Consider the following 25,484-nt stretch of genomic DNA (forward strand, 5'->3'; position numbering starts at 1 on the left):
TTTATCCTTTGTGCTCCCTCAGCTAATGCAGTAGACAGGGTCAGTAAGGTGCCCTGTAACTCTGGCTCAGGGGCAGGGGAGTTGAGAAGTTATTAACCCCACAACCTCAGCTGTCCCGATTCCACAGTACATCACTCCCCAGGAACCCACTCAGGGAGGACTGGGGCCAGTCGTCACTGAGGCCCCAACTACAACCACCTCTAGTAGCCTTAGAACATCTGTCCCCACCTGAAACAAAGCTGAGCAGAGGGAGGCGGGGAGAAAAGGTTATGAGCAGGCAGCACAGAGCGTTCCAGCATCCTTGCCACTTCCCCAGGCCCCACAGAACTTCAACCATCCCCTCAACGGTGTGGCTATTTGGACAGCACGTTCAGCACCCAGTTGGGGTGAAGACCTGGCCGGGCCCCTCCCCCTGGGCCAGAGTCTTTGGGGTCAGAGCTGAAACTAACTCCTTATGACAGCTTTGCCATCTCTGTGCAGTTTCTAAGTCTGATCCTTATAGACCTCAACTTCCTTGGCCCCGCCGTCCTAATGAATCCAACACTGCACACTCAGGCTTTGCCCCGACCCCTCTGACATCTTCCAGGGCTGTTTGGATCCATTTCTGACCAAGGCCTTTGCCGCTTCCTCCCTCTGCCACCCTTTGGCTGTTGCTGCCATGAGAATTTTAGCCAAGTATCATTCCTTATTCTTCTCTCTCCCTCATCCCTGTCTTCTTTCCTGCTTATCAGAACTTGTGACTGCTACCTCCAGGAAGCCCTTCTAAATGAAGTCTGTCCATTTTCTAACCTGTCAGTATTTCTCTTTGTGACCAAGAAATTCCAACCACCAAATAAAATGTCATCTTTGGTAGGACTAAAATGTGGCTTAAGATTACTTGCAGCAAACCAAAGGAGGTGGGAGGCAAGAGGAAGCTGAAAGATGTCTGGCCTAACTCAGTCCTTTCCCAGACGGCAGTGGACTCTCTCTACCCCCCATTTCCTGCCTCCCAGCCCAGGGCACTTCCCACTCCATCGTGACGCAGCCCCTAAAATGAGACCGTTGAGGAACTGTTGGATCCCAGGAGTGCAGCAGCTGAGGAGGGCACAGCTGCACCCATGGCATACTGGGAGAGGAAAGAGTGTCTGACTCTGTGCGATCTCAGACGTTTTGGCCCTGCTGAGCCTAACCCACCACCTAAGACAGCCCAGAGGGACAATCCCAGCCCTGGCCCCCAGGGCTGCTGTGGAGGGTGGGAGTGGTGGTATGGGCTGATGCTCCTTGCTGAAGGCTGGCTGGATGTACCAATTTGGACAACTACAGCCCAAGTGTCCCTGAGGGATGCACGAGTCCCGTCTGGCTCCAACCCGAAGTAGGTCAGATTTCAGATAAGCGGGTGGTTTTCCTGTAAGTGATGAAATCTTCCTCTGTCCTTAATGAGAAACAGACTCCTCAACTTACCCCAGCAAAAGATCAGAAGCATGGTGAGATTCCTCACTTCTGCCTCTTCCTCCTTATCCCAAAGGCCCCACCACACACTTCTTCCTACTGCCCCTCTGGCCTTCACCTTCCTCTCTCACCAAGACTGTCAAACACTAATTCCTCCCAATGTTTCCCTGTTCAGAACCTGCAACAACTGGAGTCAAGCATCTCTGTCCAGTCAACACTCTGCCTGGCAACCAAGGCCTTTCTTCTTGCAGTTTCTCAAACACTCCCTTCCTGCAGGAAGCCACTGCAGGTGAGCCCCACTCGAGTCCCAGAACCCTCAGCAACCTCTTTCAGTAGGATCTGCATGCTGTTTTGTAACCAATATTTGTATCTTCCATCCCTACTTGGACCCTGCCCTGACAGGGAGGAATCTGCCACTGAACGCTCTGGGATCACAGATCCCAACAGCTAACGGAAGTCCACAGACACTGCCACTTCCCCTCCCCAATCACCCACCCAACCTCACCCTCCCTCCCTAGCAAAAAGCTGGGGGTCCCGAAGTCTCCAAGGAGATCTGTCTAGCCCCCAAGCTCAATGCAAAGCTTCCGGACCAGTGCAGGCCAGTGACTACCAATGTAAACCTGCATTGTCTGTCGGGTCAGGCATTTCACCACTTCACCTCCTGCTGTGCTGAATTTTATGTCTGACAAATCTTTCATGTCACAGCAAGAACCTCCTTGAATTCCCCCCGGTCTTCACAGATACCTGAGACCAGCAGTGCTTCCCATAGGGTTTACAGGCCCCTGCCCCATACAGAATTATACGTACAATTCCCCAGGTTTTCAACGGCCATGAACCCAGTTTAGATGGTGGGTACAGAGAAGAAAAGCAAAGCAATCAGGGAGGCAGCTCAGGATGGTGTGGAGGGTGCTTTACACAAGGTAATAACTGAGATCCAGGGACAGGATTACAAACGAGAAGGGTCCAGAATGGAAAAGGAGACCGCATTAAAAAGCAGGAAAGGGGTCAGGGCAGGCAGTGTCTGTCAGACTGAATGTTTTATTTCAACAGACATCCCTGGTTTAAAAAAAAACAAAAACAAAAAAAGGTGAGGGAGGGGTTCAACATTTCATCACACCCAACAGGGAGCCAAACTCCCATCCAAGAACTCAGAGCCCCTTCTGAGGCATCACTCGAGTCTTTGCTAGCTCCAAGACAGAAAGGAGCTGAATTTTCTAACTTTTGTTAAGAAAAATCTATCAAATATGTTCATTCTCGCAGAGCGAGGGCTGGGTCCTCAGGGAAAGAGATCCTGGGCTTAGAGCAGCTGGGGTCCCAGAGGTGAAGCCGGGGGCCGGGCCAGCTGGGCTCCGGGAGATCCTGGGGGCAGTCAGGTCCGGAGCCCTAGAATCCGTATTTGGCTTGGGTCTGCCGGCGGCTGAGCTTGTTCTCTGACCAGGTGTTCTTCAGCTCCAGCTCCCGCTCCTTAGCCTGCGGCGAGGAAGCAGAGCCAGAGGAGAGTCACTGGGGTTGTGAGAGACACTGCTCTCTTGCCTCTGTGAGCTTCCCAATTTAAAATCTCTCCCATCGTAACAGTTACAGGGAAATAGCAAATCCCTTGAAAGACTTAATTTTCTCTTACTCAAGCAGAAAGGGAAGACCCTGAGAAAGCAAAGAAATCCTCTCTTTGGGGAGCTAACAGGATTTAAGCAGAACAGACTGAAGAATCCTGGTCCTTCATCTGCTAGAATTAAAACTGAAAAGCTCAAGTGGAAAACGGACAATGAGAACTAAAATTTGGTATCTGAAAGGAAGACAAATCAGCTGCCTTGGATACCCGACCAGCCAGGTCAGCCTCAAAGACTCGGACAAGTCCAAACAGGACACCACCCAACAATAACTTAGTCTGGAGATGCAGTTTTGCTGTTGTGCTGACTGCAGTGTATGTGGGAGCCGAGAAACTCATGCCATTTTAAAGTACAAATTGAAGCTGTGAAAAACTGACCGGAAGGCACCAGAATTATGACTTCCCCCTTCTGACGTCAACAACTCCTCGCCCTATACTGCATTCTGGGAATGTACAAGCACCACCCTAGAAAACAGACTCCTCACCCCCACCCAGTTACCTCCCACCTGCTCATCTCCCCTGGCATAATGAGGTGGGGAGGGCTAAGAGTTTGGCTTTCAAACAAGACCCTACCCTCAACTTCTTCCCTACAAATAACAAGATAGGGTAAGGGTACAAAAGGAGTTCCTGAAAAGGAGGGTGAAAATATGACAACAACGACGAAAGCAAGATTTGCCACTGAAATCATCAACCAGCATGTATACTCCCCAGGGAAAAGGCCAGGAAAGAGTCTTACTTCTGTCTGTATCTTTGACAGCATTTAGTACAGTAGGTTTCAAAAAGAGGTTTAGGGGCCGGACCCATGGCGTAGTGGTTAAGTTCGGTGTGCTCTGCAACAGCAGCCCAGGTTAGTGGGTTTGGATGCCAGGCATGGACCTACACCACTCATCAGCCATGCTGTGGCGGCAACCCACATACAAAATAGAGGACTGGCACCGATGTTAGCTCAGGGCTAATCTTCCTCACCAAAAAAATACAAAAAGAGCAGCCGGCCCCGTGGCCGAGTGGTTAAGTTTGCACATTCCACTCCCGGCAGCCCAGGGTTTGGATCCTGGGTGCAGACATGGCACTGCTCATTAGGCCATGTTGAGGTGGCGTCCCACATGCCACGGCTAGAAGGACCCACAACTAAAATATACAACTATGAGTTGTTAGCTCAGGTGCCAATCTTTAAAAAAACAAAAAGAAAAAAGAAAAACAAAAAAACAAAAAGAGAGGTTTAATGATTACATGAATATCTGAAAGCTGCTAGGTCCTATAAAATAAATACCAAGACATATTCTAATTCTAAAAGACATTTTTGGATTATCTGTAATTCTGAATTATTTGTGTTGATGTTTCCTGCCACAGAAGTGGAGAATACAAAACCAAACTCTGGGGCCAGCCTGTAGCATAGTGGTTAAGTTTGTGCGCTGTGCTTCAGCAGCCTGGGGTTTGCAGGTTCAGATCCCGGGCCCGGACCTAGCACTGCTCATCAAGCCATGCTGTGGTGGCATCCCACATAAAATAGAGGAAGATTGGCATAGACGTTAGCTCAGCAACAATCTTCCTCAAGCAAAAAGAGGAAGACTGGCAACAGATGTTTGCTCAGGGCCAATCTTCCTCACCAAAACAAAAAAGAAAAAGAAGAAGAAAGAAAAAAAAACCAAACTCCTCATTAGATGAATGTTTTGCTAAAAGTTGGTTACAAATTTTTTCTTTAAATAGTTTTTTAAATTACTAGATAAACTTGCTATTTAAAGGAATGCTCCAAGAAACCATCCACTCCCCTCTTACATTTATGTTTTGGATGTCTGAATTTTCACTTACAGAGTTTATTTCAAGCACCTGTACTTGAGTCTTATTTGAAGTGAGAGGGATGCAGGGCAGGGTAATTCTGAAGGATACATCCCCCCCTAGTGGCCACATGGAGAACTGAGAATGACACCTGCTGGCGGCTGGTGCCTGGCACCAGGGCTTCAGATCTGAGCCTTCAAATCCCCAGGTTTACAGGGATGCAGCCTCTCACCTGATGAATCAGATACGTAATCTGGTGTTTCCGCCGCTGCTGGCCTGTTGGTTGCTCACCTTTCTTCTGCAAGGGAAGAAAACAAAATCATTAACCCCCAGGAAGAAAAGCAGAAGTTTCTCACATGCCCAGGTGGTGCAAGGTTGGGGATTGAGAAACCAACTACACAGCCCAAATCCTGAGGGAAAGAAGTCAGCTCAGAGCTGGAGCTGTTTTTATGTCTCTATACTTACAAAACAGTTATTTCTATTAAAGTCATTATGCAAAAAAACCAAGCTCAGACTTGCCTGAAATAGCCTGCTAATAACTTCATTCGACTGGCAATATTCTGAGGTCAGGACTGTGTCTTCTGTTTCTTTGGTAACTCCACCCCACCCTCAGCACCAAGCACAGGGCTCTGCCCACAGTGGACATCTGATACCAGCTTTACTGCCTGCAGTCCGTCTAAAACAGCTTAAGTGCCAGGGCACAGGCCACCTTCCTTCCTCTCTCCCTCCCTCCCTCCAGACCCTTTCACAACTCCGCTGCCCATCTCTCCCTTAAGCCCTTTTCATCTCTGTCCCCTTCTCCCCAGTCAGGCCAGATGTCTGGCCTGTCTCCTACCTACTTCCTACCAAGCTCTCTCCCATCAGTCATCTTTGGCTGAAGCCTCGCTTCCCTCCTCCTAGTAAGTGCCAAGAGCTTCCCTGGATTCAAATTTTCACAATCACTGTACCTCTCTCCAATCTTCCAGCCTCCACCCGTAGCTGCAGTGAACCCCTAACCAAACTCTGATGCAAATGATTTACTGTCCAAGTCTATATTGGTCTGGGCTTTCATTCTGCGGTTTTTCTGTCCCCTGCCAGTGTTGTCTCAGACTGGAAGCTTCCTCATCAGCCCCACCCAACTCCCAAAACTCCTCTCTGGAGCCTCCTCAGCACTTATGTAATCAATTTGCACTGTAATCATTTACACTCAAGTGTCCTTAAACCTCTTTTCCCAACTACACTCTAAACTCCTCAAGGACAGGAACTCTATCTTTTTCTTCTTTTTTAAAAATCTAGCTCAATACAATGAGATGGTGGAAAGAAAATGTGGACCTGGGAAAAGAGTAAATTCCAATTCCTTGCTGCTATTTCACGTCATTTAACGTGACAGTTAAAGATGACAAACATAATCCATCCAGCTCCACTCCCGGCCCAGGGTGAGCAGTAACGACAGCAGCTATTACTATGTGATGATGCCTCCCGACCCGCAGTTAGTAGAGCATGCTCTCCTAAGTGGCTTTTCCAGTAAACAGTGATGGATCTATGCTGATCTAACCACAATCCTTTGCTCTGTCCTGTATGACCGCCAGCATTCAGTTAAAATAAACGGCTGGGGCTCAGATGGCCATCTGTGACCACAGAACAAAGCAGAGAAAATGGGGGGAGGAGAAGGGACTAAAATGCCCGACCTTAGCCTTGCTGGTGCTGGGCTCGAATCCAGGGCTTCCCCACACTTTCCCCGCTGTGGCAGCCTCATAAATGTCCACATTTGCTGTACTCAGCTACTAGGTGAAGAGATGTTCATCATACTGACTGAGGAAAACTAGCACAGAGAAAGGAGGAGTGTGGTGTGGAAATGTGAGGAATAAAGCATTTGAAAAGACCACGGCCAGCTGCAATGAATAATGGAAAGGAAGGAGAGAAGGGGCTGCAGTCCTGAGACAGGACTCCAGAGGCTCTGCTGTGCTCACGCCTCAGAGACGTGCTGAGCCAGGTCCCAGCCTCTCAGGATGGAGAGGGACGTGAGCGTAGGGAGAGGGCAGAGCAGCTGTGGATTCTGTCCAGGCAGGGAAGGAGCCACAACACGTCAGAGAGCTTCCAGGTGCAGGACAGGAAACTGCTCCAACCGTTCAACCTCAGCAACCAGACTCCACCATCCAGATGGAGGGTAAAATGCTGCATAGTTCTGGAAGGCAGCAGCTGTATCTGTGAGGCTCGGTGCATACTCCAGTACCATTGGCAACAGGTGCTGTGACAGTAACAACGGGGTGTGGGGTCAGGATGGGGAGTAGGACCAGATTCTGCTCTAGGGCCTCCCAAGTTGGCCACCTGATAAACCTTTGCCACTTACTTTGCTGAATGACTTCATGGTTTTCTCTTCTGTCAACGACTTGGTCATCCACTGCTGGGCCCCACTGAGCTGGTCATCACCTTTGATCTCCACAAAGTTGATCTCCTCCCTTCCTCGGTTCCTCTTGCCCTGCAGCCGCTTAAACTGGAAAAGGGAAAAACAATGCAGGAGTCGGGAATCTGGGTAGGGGATGAGGAGACGTCACTAAGGATCAGAGTTTATGGAATGGCTTTGGGACTCCCCAATTCCATTGCACCCTCAATTCCCCTCTGTGCACTATGTCCTTTCACCCTGCCACTTTCCAAGCTCCCCTGATGCTAGATAAAAGGCTACTTCGCAGAACTTCTCCTGGACTCAGGGAAAGGGAGACCAAAAGGTAGTCCCAAACCTGAGTGAGTGCAGAGAATCACTGGTATGAATTTATACTCAAATTATATATAAATTATATCTGCCTAAAAGAATTGCATACAATTTTCAAATTAAGAATTAAGGGTAAACAAAAGTCCTGTGCACCCCAATGTTTATTGCAGCACTGTTTACAATAGCCAAGACGTGGAAGCAACCTAAGTGCCCATCAACAGACGAATGGATAAAGAAGATGTGGTACATATATACAATGGAATACTACTCAGCTGCAAAACAGAACAAAATCATTCCATTTGCAATAACATGGATGGACCTTGAGAGAATTATGTTAAGTGAAATAAGCCAGTGAGAGAAAGATAATCTGTGTATGACTCCACTCATATGAGGAATTTAAAACTGGGGTGGGCACAAAGGGTGAAGTGGTGCACCTACAACATGACTGACAAACATTAATGTACAATTGAAATTTCACAAGATTGTAACCTATCAATAACTCAATAAAAATAATAATAATAAAAAAAAAGAATTAAGGGTAAAAAAAATCTGGGATTTCGCCTCTAAAAATAGGTTCTTCTTACATGTCTGTTCCTTCTCATTGGTTTGGTATCAACAAATCAGCAGACCCCACACCAGAGCGGGCATCAGACAGGGAGAAATGTGGAGCTGGGGAGAGGGAGCCTCACAAAGAAAGGCCTGGTCAGTTTCCCAGGAGACCAATGCTCTTTTTTCCTCCTCCTCAAAAAAATGCAGCTCACATAAGCCAGCAGGAGATGTGCCTGGGAGGGAGTCCGGGTGAAGGTGAATCAAAGTAAAGAACACTCAGAAACTCAGCGAGACCCAGGTCCTGGTCTGAGCACTAGTGAGGCCTCCTGGGGTCACTTTACCCACAAGAAACTGACTTTCACCACTGGGTGAGCTCTCTGCTGCCTCCTAGGCTTAGGACAAAAAGAGCCTGACTATCCAACTTGAGAAGAAGCATATACACAGGGGAGTGAACACAACATTAACCAGGCAGAAGTACGCAAAGGGATGGACACCTTCCTGTGAAAAGGTGAGCAGAGAATTATTTTCTATAAGAACCTGCATGCAAAGATGCAGCACCCCCTATTTCTCCAACCCTCTCCTAAGAGGCTGTGGCCTCCCCACAGATGGAACAATACTTTATACCCTGAGCGTGGCCTGACGGCCGCAGGACATGGAGTCTGATCTCCCTTTGCGCTGAGGCTGGGGAGAAGCTCAGCAGCAGGGGATACAGTTACATGAGACACAGGTTATTCACTGTGGCTGCTGTTCCCTCTCAAAATCCGTCCTCCCCCTCTCCTTTAGTGTAAATGAACCCAACATTTTAGCTAGGCATACTACTACCCAACTAAAAGACTACATTTCCTAGGCTCCCTTGCAACTAGATATGGCCACGTATCCACATTCTAGTCAATGAGATAGAAGTGGAAGTATTCTTAGGAACTTTCAGGACGTCTCCTAAAAGGGGAGGTGGGAGGTGACTTTCTTTCTCCACTCTACTGCCTGGAATACAGTAATGGTGGCCGTAGCCTTAGTTGCTATCACTGACCTTAAGAATAGAGGCTACAACCTAGGGATGGCAAACTAACAATCAGAAGGGGACTGGATCCCTGACAACGACATGGAGTTGCGACACCAGCCCTTGTCTGCTTACCTCTAGCCTTCCCTTATGAAGAAAAATATTAACTTCCCTTATATAAGCCACTATCAGTTGAAGTTTCTCAGTTATATGTTGCCAAGCCTAATCCTAACTGAATATGGTTTAAAAAGAACAAAAAAAAAACCTTCCTTTAGCTTCAGATTTGAAACCTGGTGTCCATGGGTCAAAGACACGTGCTTTGTTAACTTACTGCTTCGTCATCGATGAAGGAGGCATCTGGGGCAATTTCCTGGGTGGGGACCAGGGCCGGGTCCTGTGCAGGATAGTAGCCACCACTGTAATAATCCTGCAGCCAAGGAGGGAAACAAACACACCAACTGAGAGAACAGTGCAGAGGGGACAACAAGGTCTGCCCGGGAACAGAGGAAACCCTCATCACGGAGGCAGTGGTGATGCTCACACTACAGACCCCTCCAAAGGGCCAGTTAAAGCACAGATCCTAAGGACCCATCCCAGACCTCAAGAGCAATCCCTGCAGCTTTTCTGATCTGCACCATCCAGACAGATGGGTATTTTTTAGGGACAGGTGACAAGAAATAAAGACCTTCTCTCTTGTTTCAATTTACACACTGCTCCCTCACTGCTTCCCAGGAGTGACTCCCACTCCTTACTTCTCCTGAACCCTCAGCCTGCTCCTGCTCTGAGGCTCCAGAAGCTCCACCGTGAGCAGGGGTGAGAAGGTGGGAGGGCGTGCTATTCCTGCCCCTCATCCTGTCTAGGGCCTCTGGACACAGGGAGACTGCCTGTAACAGGTGGGGAGGTTGCGGATCTCTGATACAAAATAAACCACTATAAGGGTGGTATGGAATTTACAAAGCTGGGAACAAAACAGGTTTGTGTTATCAGCTTTTTAGTTCAGGAATCTGATGATTCCCCTTAGTGGTGAGCTGTCTGGATGTTGCTATGGACCCTAAAAGAAGAGGAGTGAAGGCAAGAGCAAGGCCCGGCTGAGGCCAAGCTGGGGGGCCAGAGGCTGAGAAACTATTTCCTCCCTGCCTACACTTTTTCCTAATTCTACCACCTTTGCCCAAAACTCCCAGGAATGCCCCTCTAAGAACATTCATTTTATAATGAGCTAAATGGAAAAGAAGGTTTAACGTTGACATAAATAAAAATATATAAAAATCCAGAGTGATTAGACCATGAATTATCCACAAAAATATTCACAACAAAATACATTTAAATTGCAGGGTTCCCTAGTGTATTTAAAGTGCTTTAATTTGCATAGACTGCCTCAATGGTATTTATAACTGCATACAGAATTACAATTTGTTATTCATTTGCTGGATGTAAACCAGTAGTTTCTTAGATTTAAATAGTATCTTTTTTTTTTTTTGCTAAAAAGGTCAAAACACTCTCATCTTCCTCCTTCTTTCTAACGACAGTGAGGGGAGATATACTATCCCTGATCAGCCTACAGGATACAAGGTTTAATGGCAAATACTTAGGAGACATAATTGTTCTCAAAGTCTTTGTCTTATCTGCAGTCTGGGTGTGGGTGGGGCCTCATGGTGAGTGGGCTTTGAGGGGACCCTGTTCTGATCAAACACTGACCATTCAGGGAATCACAGTGGTTGAAAGGGACTTGAGTTGCCAACCATCACCCGGCAGGAAAACCTTCTACAGCTGCCCAGCCACTTCAGCCGGAGTACCTGAACTCCTGGGAGCCCTCTCCATCTAGGGAAGCTCTGACTGCTGAGAAAGTCTTTTTTTGTTTGTTTGGGTTTTTTTCAGTGAAGAAGATTGGCCCTGAGCTAACATCTGTTGCCAGTCTTTCTCTTTTTGCTTGAGGAAGACTGTCACTGAGCTAACATCTGTGCCAATCCTCCTCTATTTTATGTGGGATGCCACCACAGCGTGGCTTGATGAGCGGTGCTAGGTCTGCACCCAGGATCCAAACCCGTGAACCGTGGGCCGCTGAAGTGGAGTGCACGAACTTAACCACTATGCCACCAGACCAGCCCTAGGAAAGTCATTCTTAAATCTCTTTACAATCTGGCATCATATACTCCCACTCTCTGAGGCCAAAGACAAAGGTAAATAGCTCTTCCAAGTAAGTGTCTGAATAAAAAGTTATCACACCGTTTACTGGGCATTTGCTGTCACTACACTAAGCCAATGCAATTCTCTGAGTAACCCTAGGAGGCTGCTATCATTCCCATTTCACAGCTGAGGAATCTGAGACTCAGAGAGGCAGTTAAATAATTTGCCCAGACTCATGCAGCATGAGATTCAAACCCCCAACTGCCCTCAGACCTCATTCTCCATCCCTGCCCAAACTACGGGCCCCTAGTGCCTCCTCTCCAGGGACTGGCCTGTCCTCTCCACTTCTCAGGACTCAGTCGAGGCCTTTCATCATTCTCCTTATTCCCTTCTGCATTCAACTCAGCAGGTTCCCTCCTTGCCTCCTCAGTCCCACCTCTCCCTTCCTGAGAGAAACTCTTCTTGGACTCACTAGAGTCTATCTAGAAGTCTATGCCAGAGTTCACTCAGCCTCGTCACCCACAGTCACGAAGGCCATCTTGGATCTCTAAGACTAGAGACCAGTCCTCTCCCACCTTCTCCCTGGCCCTCTCACCAGCTCCCACAGTACGATTTTGTTTTCAGAACAAAGCTGTCAATTATGTGGTTCTACCTGTCAGGCTTTAAGACTCAGATAATTTTAGACCAATATGGTTCAGAATAAAGATAGTATGTTTTGAGGCCTGATACATATAGGAAAATTAAGACGCTAGAAGATGCACTGATCCAGCCAAAGTGACGCCACAGAGCCCATGTCACTGGCTCAAAGCTCTCCCTGACTGCCATGCTCCAACATCCCTCTGTCTGCCCTCTATGCCTCTACCCACCTGATAATAAGCACCAGCGGCATTGGCATCGCCATATGTGGAAAACTGATTGTAGCTGTAGTCGTCCCCAGGCTTAGGCATCCAAGGGGCCCCACTTGAGCCTGCTGCCATCTTGAATTCAAGGGGGGCATTGGCTGCATCGTCCTGGAAGGCCGGCTCTGGTTCCGTGCCTGGAGGCAGCTCTTCAGGGACGGTGGGGATGGGGTAAGGGTATGGCTCAACTCCAGGTGGCTCGGCCTTGTCAGGGAGGGAGAAAAAGTTCTCGGGGGCGACTTCCTCATCACTGTCGTCCTCCTCCTGTGTGATTTGCTTCGTCACCTGCAGGGCAGCACTCTTGGCAGCAGCCTTGATGGCAGAGGGTGACGGAGTGGTGGTTGTGGTGCCCACAACAGGGGCAAGAGAGGAGGGCTTGGTCTTAGAAGCCTGTCTGGAGGGCTTAGTGTCAGAGGAGCCATCCGAGGGTTTCCGGGAGAAGGCATGGGGCAGGAGCAACCTGTTAGTCTCTTTCACAGTCAGGTTTTTAGGTTGGGGAAGCAAGGCAGACAAACCAGTCCCCTCACCAGATCCCTGGTGAGCCGGGGTTTGGGGAAGGAGGGAAGAAAGACGACAAATGAGATGTTAACACGAACTATGGACATCAAGAACAAGAACTACAGGTATGCGCTCTAGCCTAAAACCTTACCAGCCCTTGTTTCCTTCTTACCCCTGCCCACTTCGGACACCCAATCTGGGCTTGACTCCTCCTACCTGAGGCCCTTCTGCTTCTTCCAAGGTAGGATGTCATCCATGTTTTCCTCAGCTCCATCCCAACCCAGCTCCACTGCCCTCTGCCACAGAGCCTTCCTTAACTCTGTGCTTTTGGCAAATACGATACTCTTAGTCTCACATCATCCTTCTTCCCAAAAAGCCCAGGGCTCTCTCTAGCTGCTCACTCAACTCTCTCCACACCCTGAAGGTTCGTCTTCCTTTTTTTTTTTTTAAAGATTTTATTTTTCCTTTCTCCCCAAAGCCCCCCAGTACATATTTTTTAGTTGTGGGTCCTTCTAGTTGTGGCATGTGGGACACGGCCTCAGCATGGCCTGATGAGCAGTGCCATGTCCACGCCCAGGATCCGAACCAGCGAAACCCTGGGCCCCAGAAGCAGAGTGTGCGAACCCAACGACTCAGCCACGGGGCCAGCCCCTGAAGGTTCTTCTTAACAGGGAACTCTTCACTTCCTTTGGATTGCTACTCAAAGTTAAGAACAAGGTCCTGTCTAAAAGAGACTTTCACATGTTGCCAAAAGTCCACAGGGGTGGTATATTCAGCTTGTTTATGCCTGAGTCAAGCATTTGACTTACCAGTTTATGAGCTAATTGGCTCAGCCCATCCAGAGTTCCTACTACTCGTAAGAATCACTCAGATTCTGCTTTCTGTACACTACAAGGCCAGCCTGGCCTGACTGCAGGGCTGAGGGAGTCACCAGTTTGAAAAAGGAGAACTGAATAAGGTCACTGTATCACTATCCTGGAGTACCAGTGTACTTCAGCCCTCTCAGCCAAACGACCAGATTGAGTAAATAAACACTTTTGAGTCAAGCAGACCAGGCAAAAATGTTTATCTGGAAAAAGGGGTCCTCTTCCTGCTGTCTGTGTTCACAGATTTGAATCAGGCCAACCTGGCAGACCACAGGGGCTCAGGCTCATGGGAACCAGACTGAGGTGACAGGTGGAGCACATCCTCAGGCTACCTTTGAAGTGGTTGACTTCTCAGATGACTCTGGGATGACAGCTACATCCCATTGAAGTGCTGGGTCCCAACTCTGCCTTAACAGCTCAAAGTTTCTCTATCCACTCATCTCTTCCTACTACCTGGAAGACTGCTCTTTCTTTACTCCTGGGGTGCCTTCTGAGCCAGTGTCCTCCCCTCTCTTTAGTTGCCAGTCCACCTCCTCCAAGAAGCCATTGTGATAACAGGAGATGACTGGCCTCATTCAGTCTCAGTATGCCAGTTTCTTCCATGACTCCTCGTTCATCACCCACTATGAATACGGACAGAACGTCACTCTCACCAGTTATCTTTCTAACTTCCACACAACTGTGTGGAACTTCTAAGACCTCCCAGCGGTGAAAGAGGCACCTTAACAGAGCCAAGGGAAGGGGCAGCTTCAGCACTGGATACCCGAATCACGAGACCACCTTATAAAGGCAGGCCCGCTTTTGCTTTGCTGAGACATGAGGTCTCAACATGAGGTCAGAGAGTGTATAAATCACCAAGTGCAGAGTGGAACGGGAAGAAACTCCTAGGAGTCAGAATAAAGGCACTGGGACAGGGGGAAACAGCAAACAGCAGAAAGATCATCTTCTGGCACTGTCTGGTTGAGACTTCTGGTCTTGATTAGAGAGCAGCAGCCAAATGCAGCAGGTAACAGCGTGGACTCTCAGTCAGACTGCCTGAGTCTGACTCCTAGCTCTGCCCCCACTCACGGTCTCACCTTGGGCAAGTTCCTTAAGCTCTCCGTTTCCTCATAGGTAACATAGGGATGATAATGACACCATGACTTAGGCACTATTACGAGGATTAAATAAGTTAAACACTGGTAAAGCACTTAGAATAGTGCCTGGTACACAGTAAGTGCTATTTAAGTGTTTATTTTCCTGGTTAAAAATGAGACAGGGAGGAGATGGATAATTTTAAAATAGAGGTTCCCTAACATCATTTTGACTAATCTATTTATTCTACTCTTCCTAAATAATCCTTTTACCTGAGATGTAATGAATCGAATTGAGTTCCGATTCATCTCCCTACCACTGCCTGTCCTCCAGGAGAGGTAACCCTAGCACGCTACGGCCCAGGCACAGTGAGGAGAAGGCAGAGAAGCACAGGGTCTGATGTCATCAAGGAAACAAACCCACACCCAGTCAGTCCTCAGATCCTTGGATTTGCTCTGGGCCTGATCTGGAAACTGCTGGCCGTCGTGAATCCTGTCTTTCAGGAAACAATATAAGAAAAAATGGCTCTATTATGTCACAAAGCTTACCTGAAGGACAGTTTTCTTCTTTGTGGGTTCATCTTCCTCAGAATCTGACTAAGAGAAAAAGAAATGGAATAAGGCCGCACTGTTTCAGGACAGCGGAGGAAGCACTCACATTAAAGGAAGCACACATAAGGGAATGGATGACAGCAGCCATCTTGTCTGTGCCCCTCCTCTATACCAGGGGTGCACCCACCCGAGGTCCAGCAAACGGTAGAGCTCCCTTGCTGCTCTCAAACAGCTTCATAGAATGGGGATGCACTGACTGCCCCTGGTCACCCACGGACCTACCCCAGGACCTGTTGCACAGCCTTTTGGCATCAACTTCTATTCCTTTAACTTAAGACTATTTCCTCCCATTTAGTCTTTGGTAGAAAGAAAAAGCTATACCCATTCTTCTTCCTATAAATCTGTCCACAAGAAGACGAATGGGATTTGGCCCACAATCTCACCCAATCTCAGCTTCACTTCTAAAACCACTTACATAGACTACATAACCACAGGGCTGGGGAACTCCACCGGGATTAAGTGGTGTGTTAACTACTCTTCTATGAGGCATTAAAGGTCAAAGCCATTGGAGAAATCCATTCCCTCTCCAAGTATGATCTATTGTCTGCCAGACAGAGTTGTTCGTGTCCAGGAAGAAGGCAAGCAAATGATGACTGCGAGAATTTGGGGCAGGATGGGAGGTCATCTGTGTTATCCCTCTGATTCATCAGGACTGTTTCTAATACAAACTCTCACACTGAAAAATATCTGAACTTTTAGCTCAATACCAGCTCCTGAGCATCTCCATCTACCAGAAAGATGCAAGGCATATGAACAGCAAGCTTTAACATCTTATTTAAAAAAATTAATCCCCAAACCAGGAACCTTAAAACCTTCTATTTGTTCTCAGGACCTTGTTTTGGGCATCTGTAAATAAAGGTGATTAGGCAGGAATCTAAGACCTTGTTCATCTCCAAGACTCTACAAGAACCCAAAATCCTGCCTGTCTTTCTCAACTGACCCTCATATCTCACAAGTTCCTTTTGGGATTCATCTGCTACAAGGACTTGTTGATCATTATTACTAGGAACCCACTCTACGCAAGACACTGTGCCAGGTACTGCAGACAGAGGTTCCCAACTGTCGTCCCACGGCTGGGTCACAAGTATGAGGACACTGATCCACTCAGCCCACAGGACACCAGGCAGAGTCTGGACCAGGTGGAGTCCTGGCCACAGGGCTCCAGAGGCATAACCTGGACCATCTACCCCAGTGTATTTCAAAGATTTCCTGTTTGTGCCACCACATGAAAAAGGTCCCTGATCTCCAGGAAGTTATAGTCCAGTAAGAAGAATGACAAGTACCCAAATAACTGTAACAAAGGTAGCAAAAGCTAAGGGCATAAAGTGTGGTTCAAAATCCCCTCAAAGAATCAGCTGTTCCTACATTTGTGCTTTCTTTTACCTAAGTCCCTCGCCTTCTCACTCCCTCTCCTTGTATCTGTGTCACTGCCAACTCTCACTCTCCCGTCAATGTGCACTCTACCTCCTGACTCAAAATTCCTGACAAGTCTTCCCGAGGAATCCCACCTTGCTCTTTTCCACTCTGTGTCCCTGCAGGACTCATTTGTTCGGGGTGGCATCAGACTAACACTGATTCACCTGTGCTTGCTCTGTAAATGCTACATTTTTCATGTGTATTCTTGCCTTTACTCTGACAGCAAAGGCCCTATCTTATAGCTCAGTATTGCCTCACAGCAGTCACTACACAATGATTTTAATTACTAACTGCTGCCAAATGTATAAAAAAAAACCTATAAGGGCAATCTGTCTTGGGACAGTCATGCATCGCTTAACAACATGAATATGTTCTGAGAAATGCGTTGTTAGGTGATTTCGTCATTCTGCAAACATCATACAGTGCACCTACACAAACCTAGATAGTATAGACTACTGCACACCTAGGCTATATGGTGCTAATCCTATGGAACCACCATGGTATATATAATCTGTTGTTGACTGGTGCATGACTGTACATAAATGTGGGGGATAAGAGAAAGGGCAGTAAAGGAAAGGACAGCCATCTGCTGAGTGCCTACTATGGGTCAGGCAGTTTACTCACAATTTTACATTTAATCCTTACAATAACATTTCAAGGTAGGCACTGTTATCTCAGTTTTACAGGTAACAAGAGTAAGGCGGCTTAGAGAGGTTAAATGATGGCCAGTACTTGGCAAAGCCAGGACCTGAATCAGTTGAGGCTCCCATGCTTTTGCAGTGACACCATGCGGAGCTGTCCGTGTTTGTCCAGGCCTGAGATCCACACTGACCAGATCCCACTAGACCCCACGTGATACAGTTGAGAGACCATGAGGCTCAAAATCAGAAATACGGCTTTGAGTCTCGGCTTTATCACTTACTGGCTGGGGGATCCCAGTGAGCCATTTAACCCCCTGAGACTCAGCTGGACATACTACTTATCCACCTTGCTAGGATGTTCTCAAGACTGCGTCAGCTACTATCCACGAAAATGTACATAAACTAAAACTCTAAACAGAGCTCCAAGATTATTATTCTCTCTGGCCTGCCAAAATGTCAAACTCAAGCAAAGAAGCCTTAAGCTGCAAACACCTAAGCATTTTCAGCCTTTTCTCTCTGTTCCAAACTCCACTGCCTCAGGGGCTCCTGACCACCTCCCTCTTCTTTTGACCAGGAAGACTTATCTCCTTTCCAGCAGACCACACAGAACCACCTCGCTATGGGGTATACAGGTTTTCATGAAGTCCCCAGGCACGTTTAAACTTTAACATCTTAGGCAGGTAGGTCCAATGGAAACAATCTGAAAATAAACAAATTTTATCCAAGTTTAAGATGATTACATTTATAAAATGATACGTGCATATTCTGATTCTCAGATCCTGTGACAAACATAAAGCGGTTCCTGTGAAAGTGTAGGCAAACTGTCCTATGGCTAATAGAATTGAAGGCCAGATTAGCTGTGGGAAGAAAATTCAATTTCTCTAAATGTCACAGATTGTTCCTATTACACTGACAACCTAAGTTTAAAAGCACAAAAAAAAACTGTGCAAAGACTTGAGGAACATCTTATCATTTCCGGATGTACAGGACTGCTATGGCTACTCACAATCATCCTTCTCTCTGTGAACATCTTATACTCATCTACTGAACTCCATTATAAATCATCTCATGATGGGCACTAAATATGACAGACTCCCTGAAACAGAACACTAAAATAAGACCCTCAAAAATGTGCTGAGCCCCTAAACTCTAGGTAAGTCATAACTATTCATCTTTGAGGGAAGGGCAGAAACAAATCTTTACCTCTTAAAGTGACAAACGGGGCTCAGAGACATTCAGAAATCTACCCACAGCCACACAGAGAGCCCAGGAGAACTGGGAGCTGGGGAAATAGAATGAGAACCTGCTTCTTGCCCCCGGCACTAACTTTAGCCACCTCCATCCTAGAAGAGGCTGGAAACATAGAACTCACTGATTCACTATGACGAGGTCTAGATGCCACTCAAAGCACTTCTGGGCATGTGGGGCCTGACTGAAAACTAACAGGAAACAGAAGAAAATCTCAGCAAGAAATTATCCAAATCCGTCATAAGAGAAATTACATTTCAGTTTAGAATACCAAACAGCAGAGAGGTGAGTAATCCAAATGCTACAAGATGTGCCCTATGCATTACAGTCTTGGGGGGGGGAGGGCAGGAATACAGCTGTCTTAGAGCATTTAAAAGGAAAATCAATTCAGCTTCTATCAAGAACCAGGCTAGAGGCAACAGGCTTAGCCTAAGCACACAGCATTTAATTTAGACACAAGGAGAACCTCCTTGATGGCAAGAGGTACAGGAGCATACTGGGGTTTTTCCTCCTTTATCATGGTAAAATATAGATAACATAAAATTTACCATCTTTTTTTTTTTTAAAGATTGGTACCTGAGCTAATGTCAGTTGCCAATCTTTTTTCTTCCTTCTTCTTCTCCCCAAAGCCCCTCAGTACATAGTTGTATATTCTAGTTGTAGGTCCTTCTGGTTGTGTTATACGGGACGCCGCCTCAGCATGGCCTGATGAGCAGTGCCACGTCCGTGTCCAGGATCCAAACCAGCGAAACCCTGGGCCGCCAAAGCAGAGTATGTGAACTTAACCACTCAGCCACGGGGCCAGCCCCAAAATTTACCATCTTAACCATTTTTAAGTGTACAATTCCGTGGCATTAACTACATTCACAATGTTGTATAACCATCCCCACCATCTATTTCCAGAACTTTTTCATCATCCCAAACAGAAACCCTGGACCTATTAAACAGTTATTCCCCATTCCCCACCCCGAGTCTCGGGCAACCTCTCTTCCACTTTCCGTGTCTATGAATTTGCCTATTCTGGGTACCTCATATAAGTGGAATCATACAATATTTGTCCTTTTGTGTCTGGCTTATTCTACTTAGCACCATGTCTTCAAATTCCATCCACGTTGTAGTACGCATGGAGAATTTCATCGCTTTTTGAGGCTGAATAATATTCCATTGTATGCATATACCTCATTTTGTTTATCCATTCCTCTGTGGATGGACACTTGGGTTGGTGCCACCTTTTGGCTATTTTCAGTAGTGTTGCTGTGAATACTCGTATATGTATCTGAGTCCCTGCTCTCAACTCTTTTTACCTACGAGTAAAATTACTGGATCATATGGTAATTCTAATTAACTTTTTGAAGAACTGCCAAACTGTTTTCCGCAGGAGGATATTAAATGAAGGCTGTGGAGTCAACTCTGAGAGAGCACTACAGCAAATGGCAATCTAAGCGAGTCTGTGCCATTCGACCCAGAGAGAAGGACAATGCTAGAAATAGCGGAGAACCCACGGCTGGGAGAGAGTATGCTGGGCCAGAACAGGCCCTCCTAGGTTGTGAAGGCACGAACTGGTTGGGTCTCTTAAAAACAAAGTATTATAGTTTCTCTTGGCCTCACAAGAGCCTGAGCCTCAATGGCCACCACTGTCCTCTCTGCTCCAGCTGCCAAGAGTGACAAGACACACACACCCTGCGACTGCTGAGCAAGAACGGAAACAGACGTTTTCCATTAAGCCAGGCCCAGCGGGATCTGCTCATCTATCAGAGCCTCATTCCCCATGGCAGCCTCCCTCTTATCTTCCCAGGCTCTGGTTCTGACAGACTCCCTCTCCAAAAAGCAATCACTAGCTGCCAGGGCCAGGAGCCAGGCAGGAAATAAGGGCCCAAGAGCAGACCCCCCCAGGCTCCAAACTCTAATCACCACCACACTCCTCTCGGCTGTTAGCCCAACTTGCTGGATTCATCGACATTTTTTACTCTTTGGTCTCGAAATCTTCTGCTTACATGTGCCCTTCAGTTAGGATATCGTTTTCTCTCCCATCTTCGCACTCCTCATTGTATCCCTTTCATATTTCTGGTTGCCTATGGCTCTTCTATCTTTTCAGTAGGCACTAGTACAGAACAAAACACACCAAGGTGCAAATATGACTTCTGCTACTCCCAAACTGTGTGCTTTTAGGCAAATCACCTCTGTTGTCCACCCTCCTATTTCCTCAAGTGTAAACTAGAGATAATACGTGGCTCACAGAGTCACAGAAGTGCCTGGCACAGTGGCAGACACAGCATTAATGCACTGTACCTTGCCTCTCCATCTAGGGCTAAAAGTTAGCTAAACCCACTGCAGTCAACTCTTAATTACCTGGTTAACAGAAATGATCAAAATTAGTGAAATCTCAATCTCACAGCTTCAAATTCTCCACTATCTGAGTAAACAACCTGAAAGTAAGGGTCATACTAATCCAGACAACCCTAAAATTTCTATTTGCTTTGGAATGCACATTCTATGACAGAAAACTCTTACAACAGACTGACTTTTCATTTTGGTTTTTTGTATCTTGATTTTAGAAGTCTGCATCCGCTAAGCCCATGAAATCGACAATCGACCAATATTTGGAGGTAGTTTAGGTCCAAGGAAGAAGAGTAAAAAGGGAAAAAGAGAGGACGACTATCCATTTTATGGATCAGTCCTAATCCGTCACATAAATCAAAAGCTGACTGAATCTGACTCTGCGGTGCATCTGGAGAGAGAATTTGTTACTATCCTGCCCCCTGACAGCAGCCGACTGATGAGCTGACCCAAACCATGTTCTCTCCTGGAAAACCAGAATTGGGACTAACATTGTAGTTCAATCTGGGCTGAGCATTAAAAGCAAGGAAATAAAAACCAAGAAGGTGTGGGCGGCCATCTTCCACCTGCAACAAAGGTTAAGAAGCAGAGAAACCGGTCAGCAGACAAAGAAGAGGGAATCTAACACGCAGAGGAGCTGTGTGAGGCCTGGAGCACGTCCCGACTCCAGGCCCTTTCTCAGGTACTTCAGAATACGGACGAGGCGTTACTATTCAAGCTAGCTGAAGTCGGTTTCTGATACTTGCAACCAATTAAATGTAACTGATCCCCAATCTGCTCTGCCTCCCATATTCCCTAAATAAATGGCATCACTATCCTCCCGGCTGCCTCAGGGTCAACCTTGAATCCTCGCCTTCATCCAGGACATCCAATCGATCCCCCAGCCTCATCACATCTACCTCCTAACTAGACTTGGAGCCTCCAGTTCTCTCCACCCCCTGCTACTCCCTCATCCAGATCACCACCATCTCTCACGTTGCGTCTCTGCCAATCTTGCCCACTCCAGGCCTTTCACCACTCTGCGATCAGACAATTTTCGTTCAGCCTTTAAGGGTTCTTCACTCCCCCAGAATTACATACCAAGGCCTCAGCATGGCATCCAAGGCCCACTGTCATCTGGCCTCAGCCTCTCTCTCTCTAGCCCCTCTCTCATCACTCCCCCCGCCCACCCATGTGCTCCAGCTACTGAGCCATACTCACTTCAGGTTCCCCACGTCTTTTCATTCTCCCCACCACTAGGGTTTTGTACATGCTGTTCCCTCTGCCTGATGTGCTCCTCCCCACTCCACCCCCCTTCCTCTGGCTACCTCCTACTCATCTGTCTTATCTTTATTCAGATATCTCCTGCTTTTGGAAGCCTCCCCAACCTCTGGACTGGAATAGTGCCCGCTAGGTGTGCTCCCACGGCACCAGCTCTCTCACGGTTCTTCACTGACTTAACTTAAAATCCATTTCCTTGTCGGTCCAAAAGCTCCTTTTGGGCAGGGTCTATCATGTTCACTACTGTGCGCTTAGCTCCTGGCACAGAGAAGCAGCTCCATATTGAATGAATGAATGAATGAGAGTTCAGAGTTAATTATCTCTACTTCAGCACTAAACTCTAAAGGGAAATTACTTAAGGAAACCTAATCCATTTCTTTAAATGTGTACTGAGAGCGTGCTAAAGGAAAGACCCAGAGCTTAGAACCAAAGGGGCTGAGAACTGAAGGGGCACAACCACCCTGACCATCCTGAATTCTACGCTAAGGCTACCTTTCCCCAGGAATATTGTGTTCAGAGAACAAAAATATCAACCTGAACAGAATAAAAATGGGAACATGAACCAGCTAAGGGCTAGGATTTGGCTTTATTTTAATCATCCATGTCACAGTTCACCTCAGGAATTTAATGACTTATACTTACAAAGGTGAGACAGAGTTAGGAGTCCTCAAGAGTTTTCCGCCACTTCAGTCAGACTAAATGGAAGATTCTACAGCCTTTACCAGCCAACTTTTTCTTTTCTTTCTTTTTTTTTTTTTTGAGGAAGATTAGCCCTGAGCTAACTACTGCCAATCCTCCTTTTTGCTGAGGAAGACTAGCCCTGAGCTAACATCTGTGCCCATCTTTCTCTACTACGTGGGACGCCTACCACGACATGGCTTGCCAAGCCGTGCCATGTCCACACCAGGATCTGAACCAGTGAACCCTAGGCTGCCAAAACGGAACGCGCGCACTTAACCGCCGCACCACCGGGCCGGCCCTACCAGCAACTTTTTCTAATGCTACCCTCACAGACCTAGAAATGAACCTTTCCACTGTCACTGTGGAGGGAGGCAGGCTGGCTCACAGTGCCATCTTCTCCCATATATCAGAATGAGACTGAGACAAAGTTTGGGGAGAAAATTGTGAAGAGGAGAGAAAAGAGAATGCCACGAAAATAAACCTATATTCCTCTGTCTTATTCAGGGACTTCCCTTTGTTCCAAGTTAAATCAAGGCCAAGGTAAGTTTCAGTAGATCAAGAGAAGGCTTTTGGGATCCTAGACTTAGAAACGACAGACTCAGGTGAGGAAGAAAGGGGAAATGATATGGATGAAAATTTGGAACAAGACAGTGAGGGAGATTCTAGAATCTCCTTCCATGAAGAATCCATATTCGCTAGAGTTCATTCACTCAGAAAATATCTTGGTAGTACCCAGTATGTGCCAGGCATCGTTTTAATCACTGGGGACATGGCAACGAATAAAACAAACAATAAGCCCTGCCTTCGTGGGGCTTGTATACTACGGAGGGAGAGGGAGAGAGGCAAGTAAAACACGTAGTATGTTAGATGGTGGTCAGTGCTGTGGAGAAACAGAAAACAGAGGAGGAGCGTGGGGAGGAGTGGGTGATAGGGGGCTGCAATTTCAACAGGCAGGCGAGGAAGTCCTCACCGAGACAATTCTTTTAAGCCAAGACTGGAAAGAGGTGAGGGAGAGAACCTCAGCCTATCCGTGGGAAGACGCTGAGGGACCAGCGAGCACAGAGAATGAGGAGGTCTCTGGGCAGAGGTGGAAGCCTGAAGAAAAGCAAGGGCAAGAATAAGCTCCTCTCAGAGGGTTAGCAAAGGTGAGCCAGGGATTCACGAATTAACTTTTCAGAGGTGAGAGAAAAGAGGTGAGAGAAAGGAAGGCACTCCAGATAACTCCAAACACTACCAGCCCCTGACTTAATGTCTCCTTTATCCCCAAAGCACTCACTCCAGAAAAGTCCTTCTATTTTTCTGCTCCAAGACACAGAAAACAACATAAACTTGGCTGCCTCTTCCAGCAACAGTGCCCCAGCATCCTAATTCACCCAGGCTTGACAAGACTTAAATAGCGAAATCGAGGCACAGGCCTGGCTTTTAGGCAGACTCAGCCCTTAACCTTCACTCTGCCCTTTACCAGGTAGGACACCTGTTTCTCATCTGTGAAAATCAGAAATGTTATCTCCCAGAGTTCGTTGGCTGATCTGTACTCGACCAATACTCAATTTCTTCCCCGACTCCCCTCAAAAACAGAACCCAAAATTCCTATCCTTTTCGTTCACACTCTGATGCTTTCAAGCTCAGAGGCAAAGGAAAGGGTTAGTCCCAAAGGCTTAGCAAGGGCTCAGGAATCCTGTCCCCCCACACTGCTTCAGGCGCCAGGTTTTACGCTGTTCTCAGTAATAAGAGAGACAAAAACCAGCCTGAGGTGAAGATGCAACAAGGGGGAGTAGAACCAAGTGCCCCTGGGCCTGGGTCTGTCAGTGTCAGGTGATGGTATGTGGCCCTCCTGCGGGCGAGTCCAGCTTCAAGAAACCCGCACGGACAAACACCCTAACTCCCCAAAGTTGACAAACTTCATCTCAATTTATCGCACTGTATCGAGTCCAGTGGTCCGGAATCAACGGATGCATTTATAGGAGGGAGTCCCGGAACCCCACAAGTCCCTCCTACAGCTGGGCCCATGGCCAAACCCGGCATGCAGTCTGGGGGTGCCCTCCCCGGATACTCACATCTCCCTTATGCAGCTCCGGCGCCGCTATCTTCACGGGCTCTGTCCTCTTCTTTGGCTTGGGAAGCCCCAGGGGGGGCCCGGCACCGCCGATAGGGGTGGGCAGGCTCAGGCCAGGGCCTCGGGGCGAGGGCAGCCCCAATCCCAGCCCCTCCCCAACTCCCGCCGCTTCAGCTGGGCTCACGCCTGGAGGTGGGGGGAAGCCTCCCAGGCCGAAGGGCAAGGGGGGAGGAGGCTGGAGCCGGGGGTCTCCGGTGGGTGGGGGCAGCAACAGTGGCGGGGGAAAGGCTGGGGCCAGCATCTGGGGGGGCGGAGGCAGCAAGGCCGGACCCTTGGGTGCGGGGAGAGAAGCGAACAAGCCCCCTAAAGTGGGCCCAGATGTAGGGGCCGCCGCCTCCTCCTCCTCCGGCTCCGGCTCAGCCTCATCTGGCTCACTCTCATCGCTGCTGGCGTAAGCAACCAGCGACATGGCGCCTCCCGCCTTTGGGGCGCCCTTGCCGGCAGACGAGGCCTACTTGAGACCGAGGATGCCCGGAGGCCTAGTGGGCCCCGCCACTCGGCGGGGCAGGAAACCGAAAAGCCCGCCTTCTCCGTACTCTAGGGCTAGCCCCGGCAGGAGCCCATAGCCACAGCTGATTTCCACCGAATAAGCCTTCCCTCTTCACTTAAGCTCCCAGTCCCGGGCAACTACACACAGCTAATGGCCGCCGAGTCACTCCGCCTCCTCC

The 25,484-nt window shown here is 47.9% G+C and overlaps 2 protein-coding genes across 4 annotated transcripts in view; one reads left to right on the top strand and one right to left on the bottom strand.

Moving 5' to 3' along the window:
* SH2D2A (SH2 domain containing 2A) overlaps nucleotides 1–3,990 on the top strand; it is a 16,260-nt gene extending 12,270 nt beyond the window's left edge. Inside the window, exons 9-10 of one of the 2 annotated variants that reach the window (XR_006891566.1) lie at nucleotides 1,604–1,717; nucleotides 3,058–3,990. The gene's annotated coding sequence lies outside the window, so the exon portion shown is untranslated. Of the gene's footprint in view, nucleotides 1–1,603; nucleotides 2,329–3,057 lie in introns of those variants that run through there. The other variant, XM_046682386.1, reaches the window with a different exon arrangement.
* PRCC (proline rich mitotic checkpoint control factor) lies at nucleotides 2,449–25,484 on the bottom strand. 2 transcript variants are annotated; one of them, XM_046682383.1, is made up of 7 exons: nucleotides 24,758–25,482; nucleotides 15,055–15,102; nucleotides 12,036–12,602; nucleotides 9,377–9,472; nucleotides 7,140–7,283; nucleotides 5,043–5,108; nucleotides 2,449–2,898 (listed from the first exon to the last, which is right to left on the bottom strand). In XM_046682383.1, exons 1-7 carry the CDS (start codon nucleotides 25,223–25,225, stop codon nucleotides 2,812–2,814), a joined length of 1,476 nt encoding a protein of 491 aa, XP_046538339.1. In that variant the 5' UTR covers nucleotides 25,226–25,482; the 3' UTR covers nucleotides 2,449–2,811. The 2 variants fall into 2 exon arrangements, with proteins under 2 accessions (XP_046538339.1, XP_046538338.1); XM_046682382.1 differs by lacking the exons at nucleotides 2,449–2,898; nucleotides 5,043–5,108 and adding an exon at nucleotides 5,141–7,037 and having other exon boundaries at nucleotides 24,758–25,484.

Source organism: Equus quagga, chromosome 13, assembly GCF_021613505.1.
Source record: "Equus quagga isolate Etosha38 chromosome 13, UCLA_HA_Equagga_1.0, whole genome shotgun sequence".
NCBI lineage: Eukaryota > Metazoa > Chordata > Mammalia > Perissodactyla > Equidae > Equus > Equus quagga.

What these genes read in the sequence shown, in the direction of transcription:
- PRCC (XM_046682382.1), bottom strand. Translation starts at nt 25,225, where the DNA reads ATGTCGCTGGTTGCTTACGCCAGCAGCGATGAGAGTGAGCCAGATGAG. An exon ending in AGAAGAAAACTGTCCTTCAG is followed by an intron (nt 12,603 to 15,054) that starts GTAAGCTTTGTG and finishes CCGGCTCACCAG; the next exon opens with GGATCTGGTGAGGGGACTGG. An exon ending in CCATGAAGTCATTCAGCAAA is followed by an intron (nt 7,038 to 7,139) that starts GTAAGTGGCAAA and finishes TTACTGTCACAG; the next exon opens with CACCTGTTGCCAATGGTACT.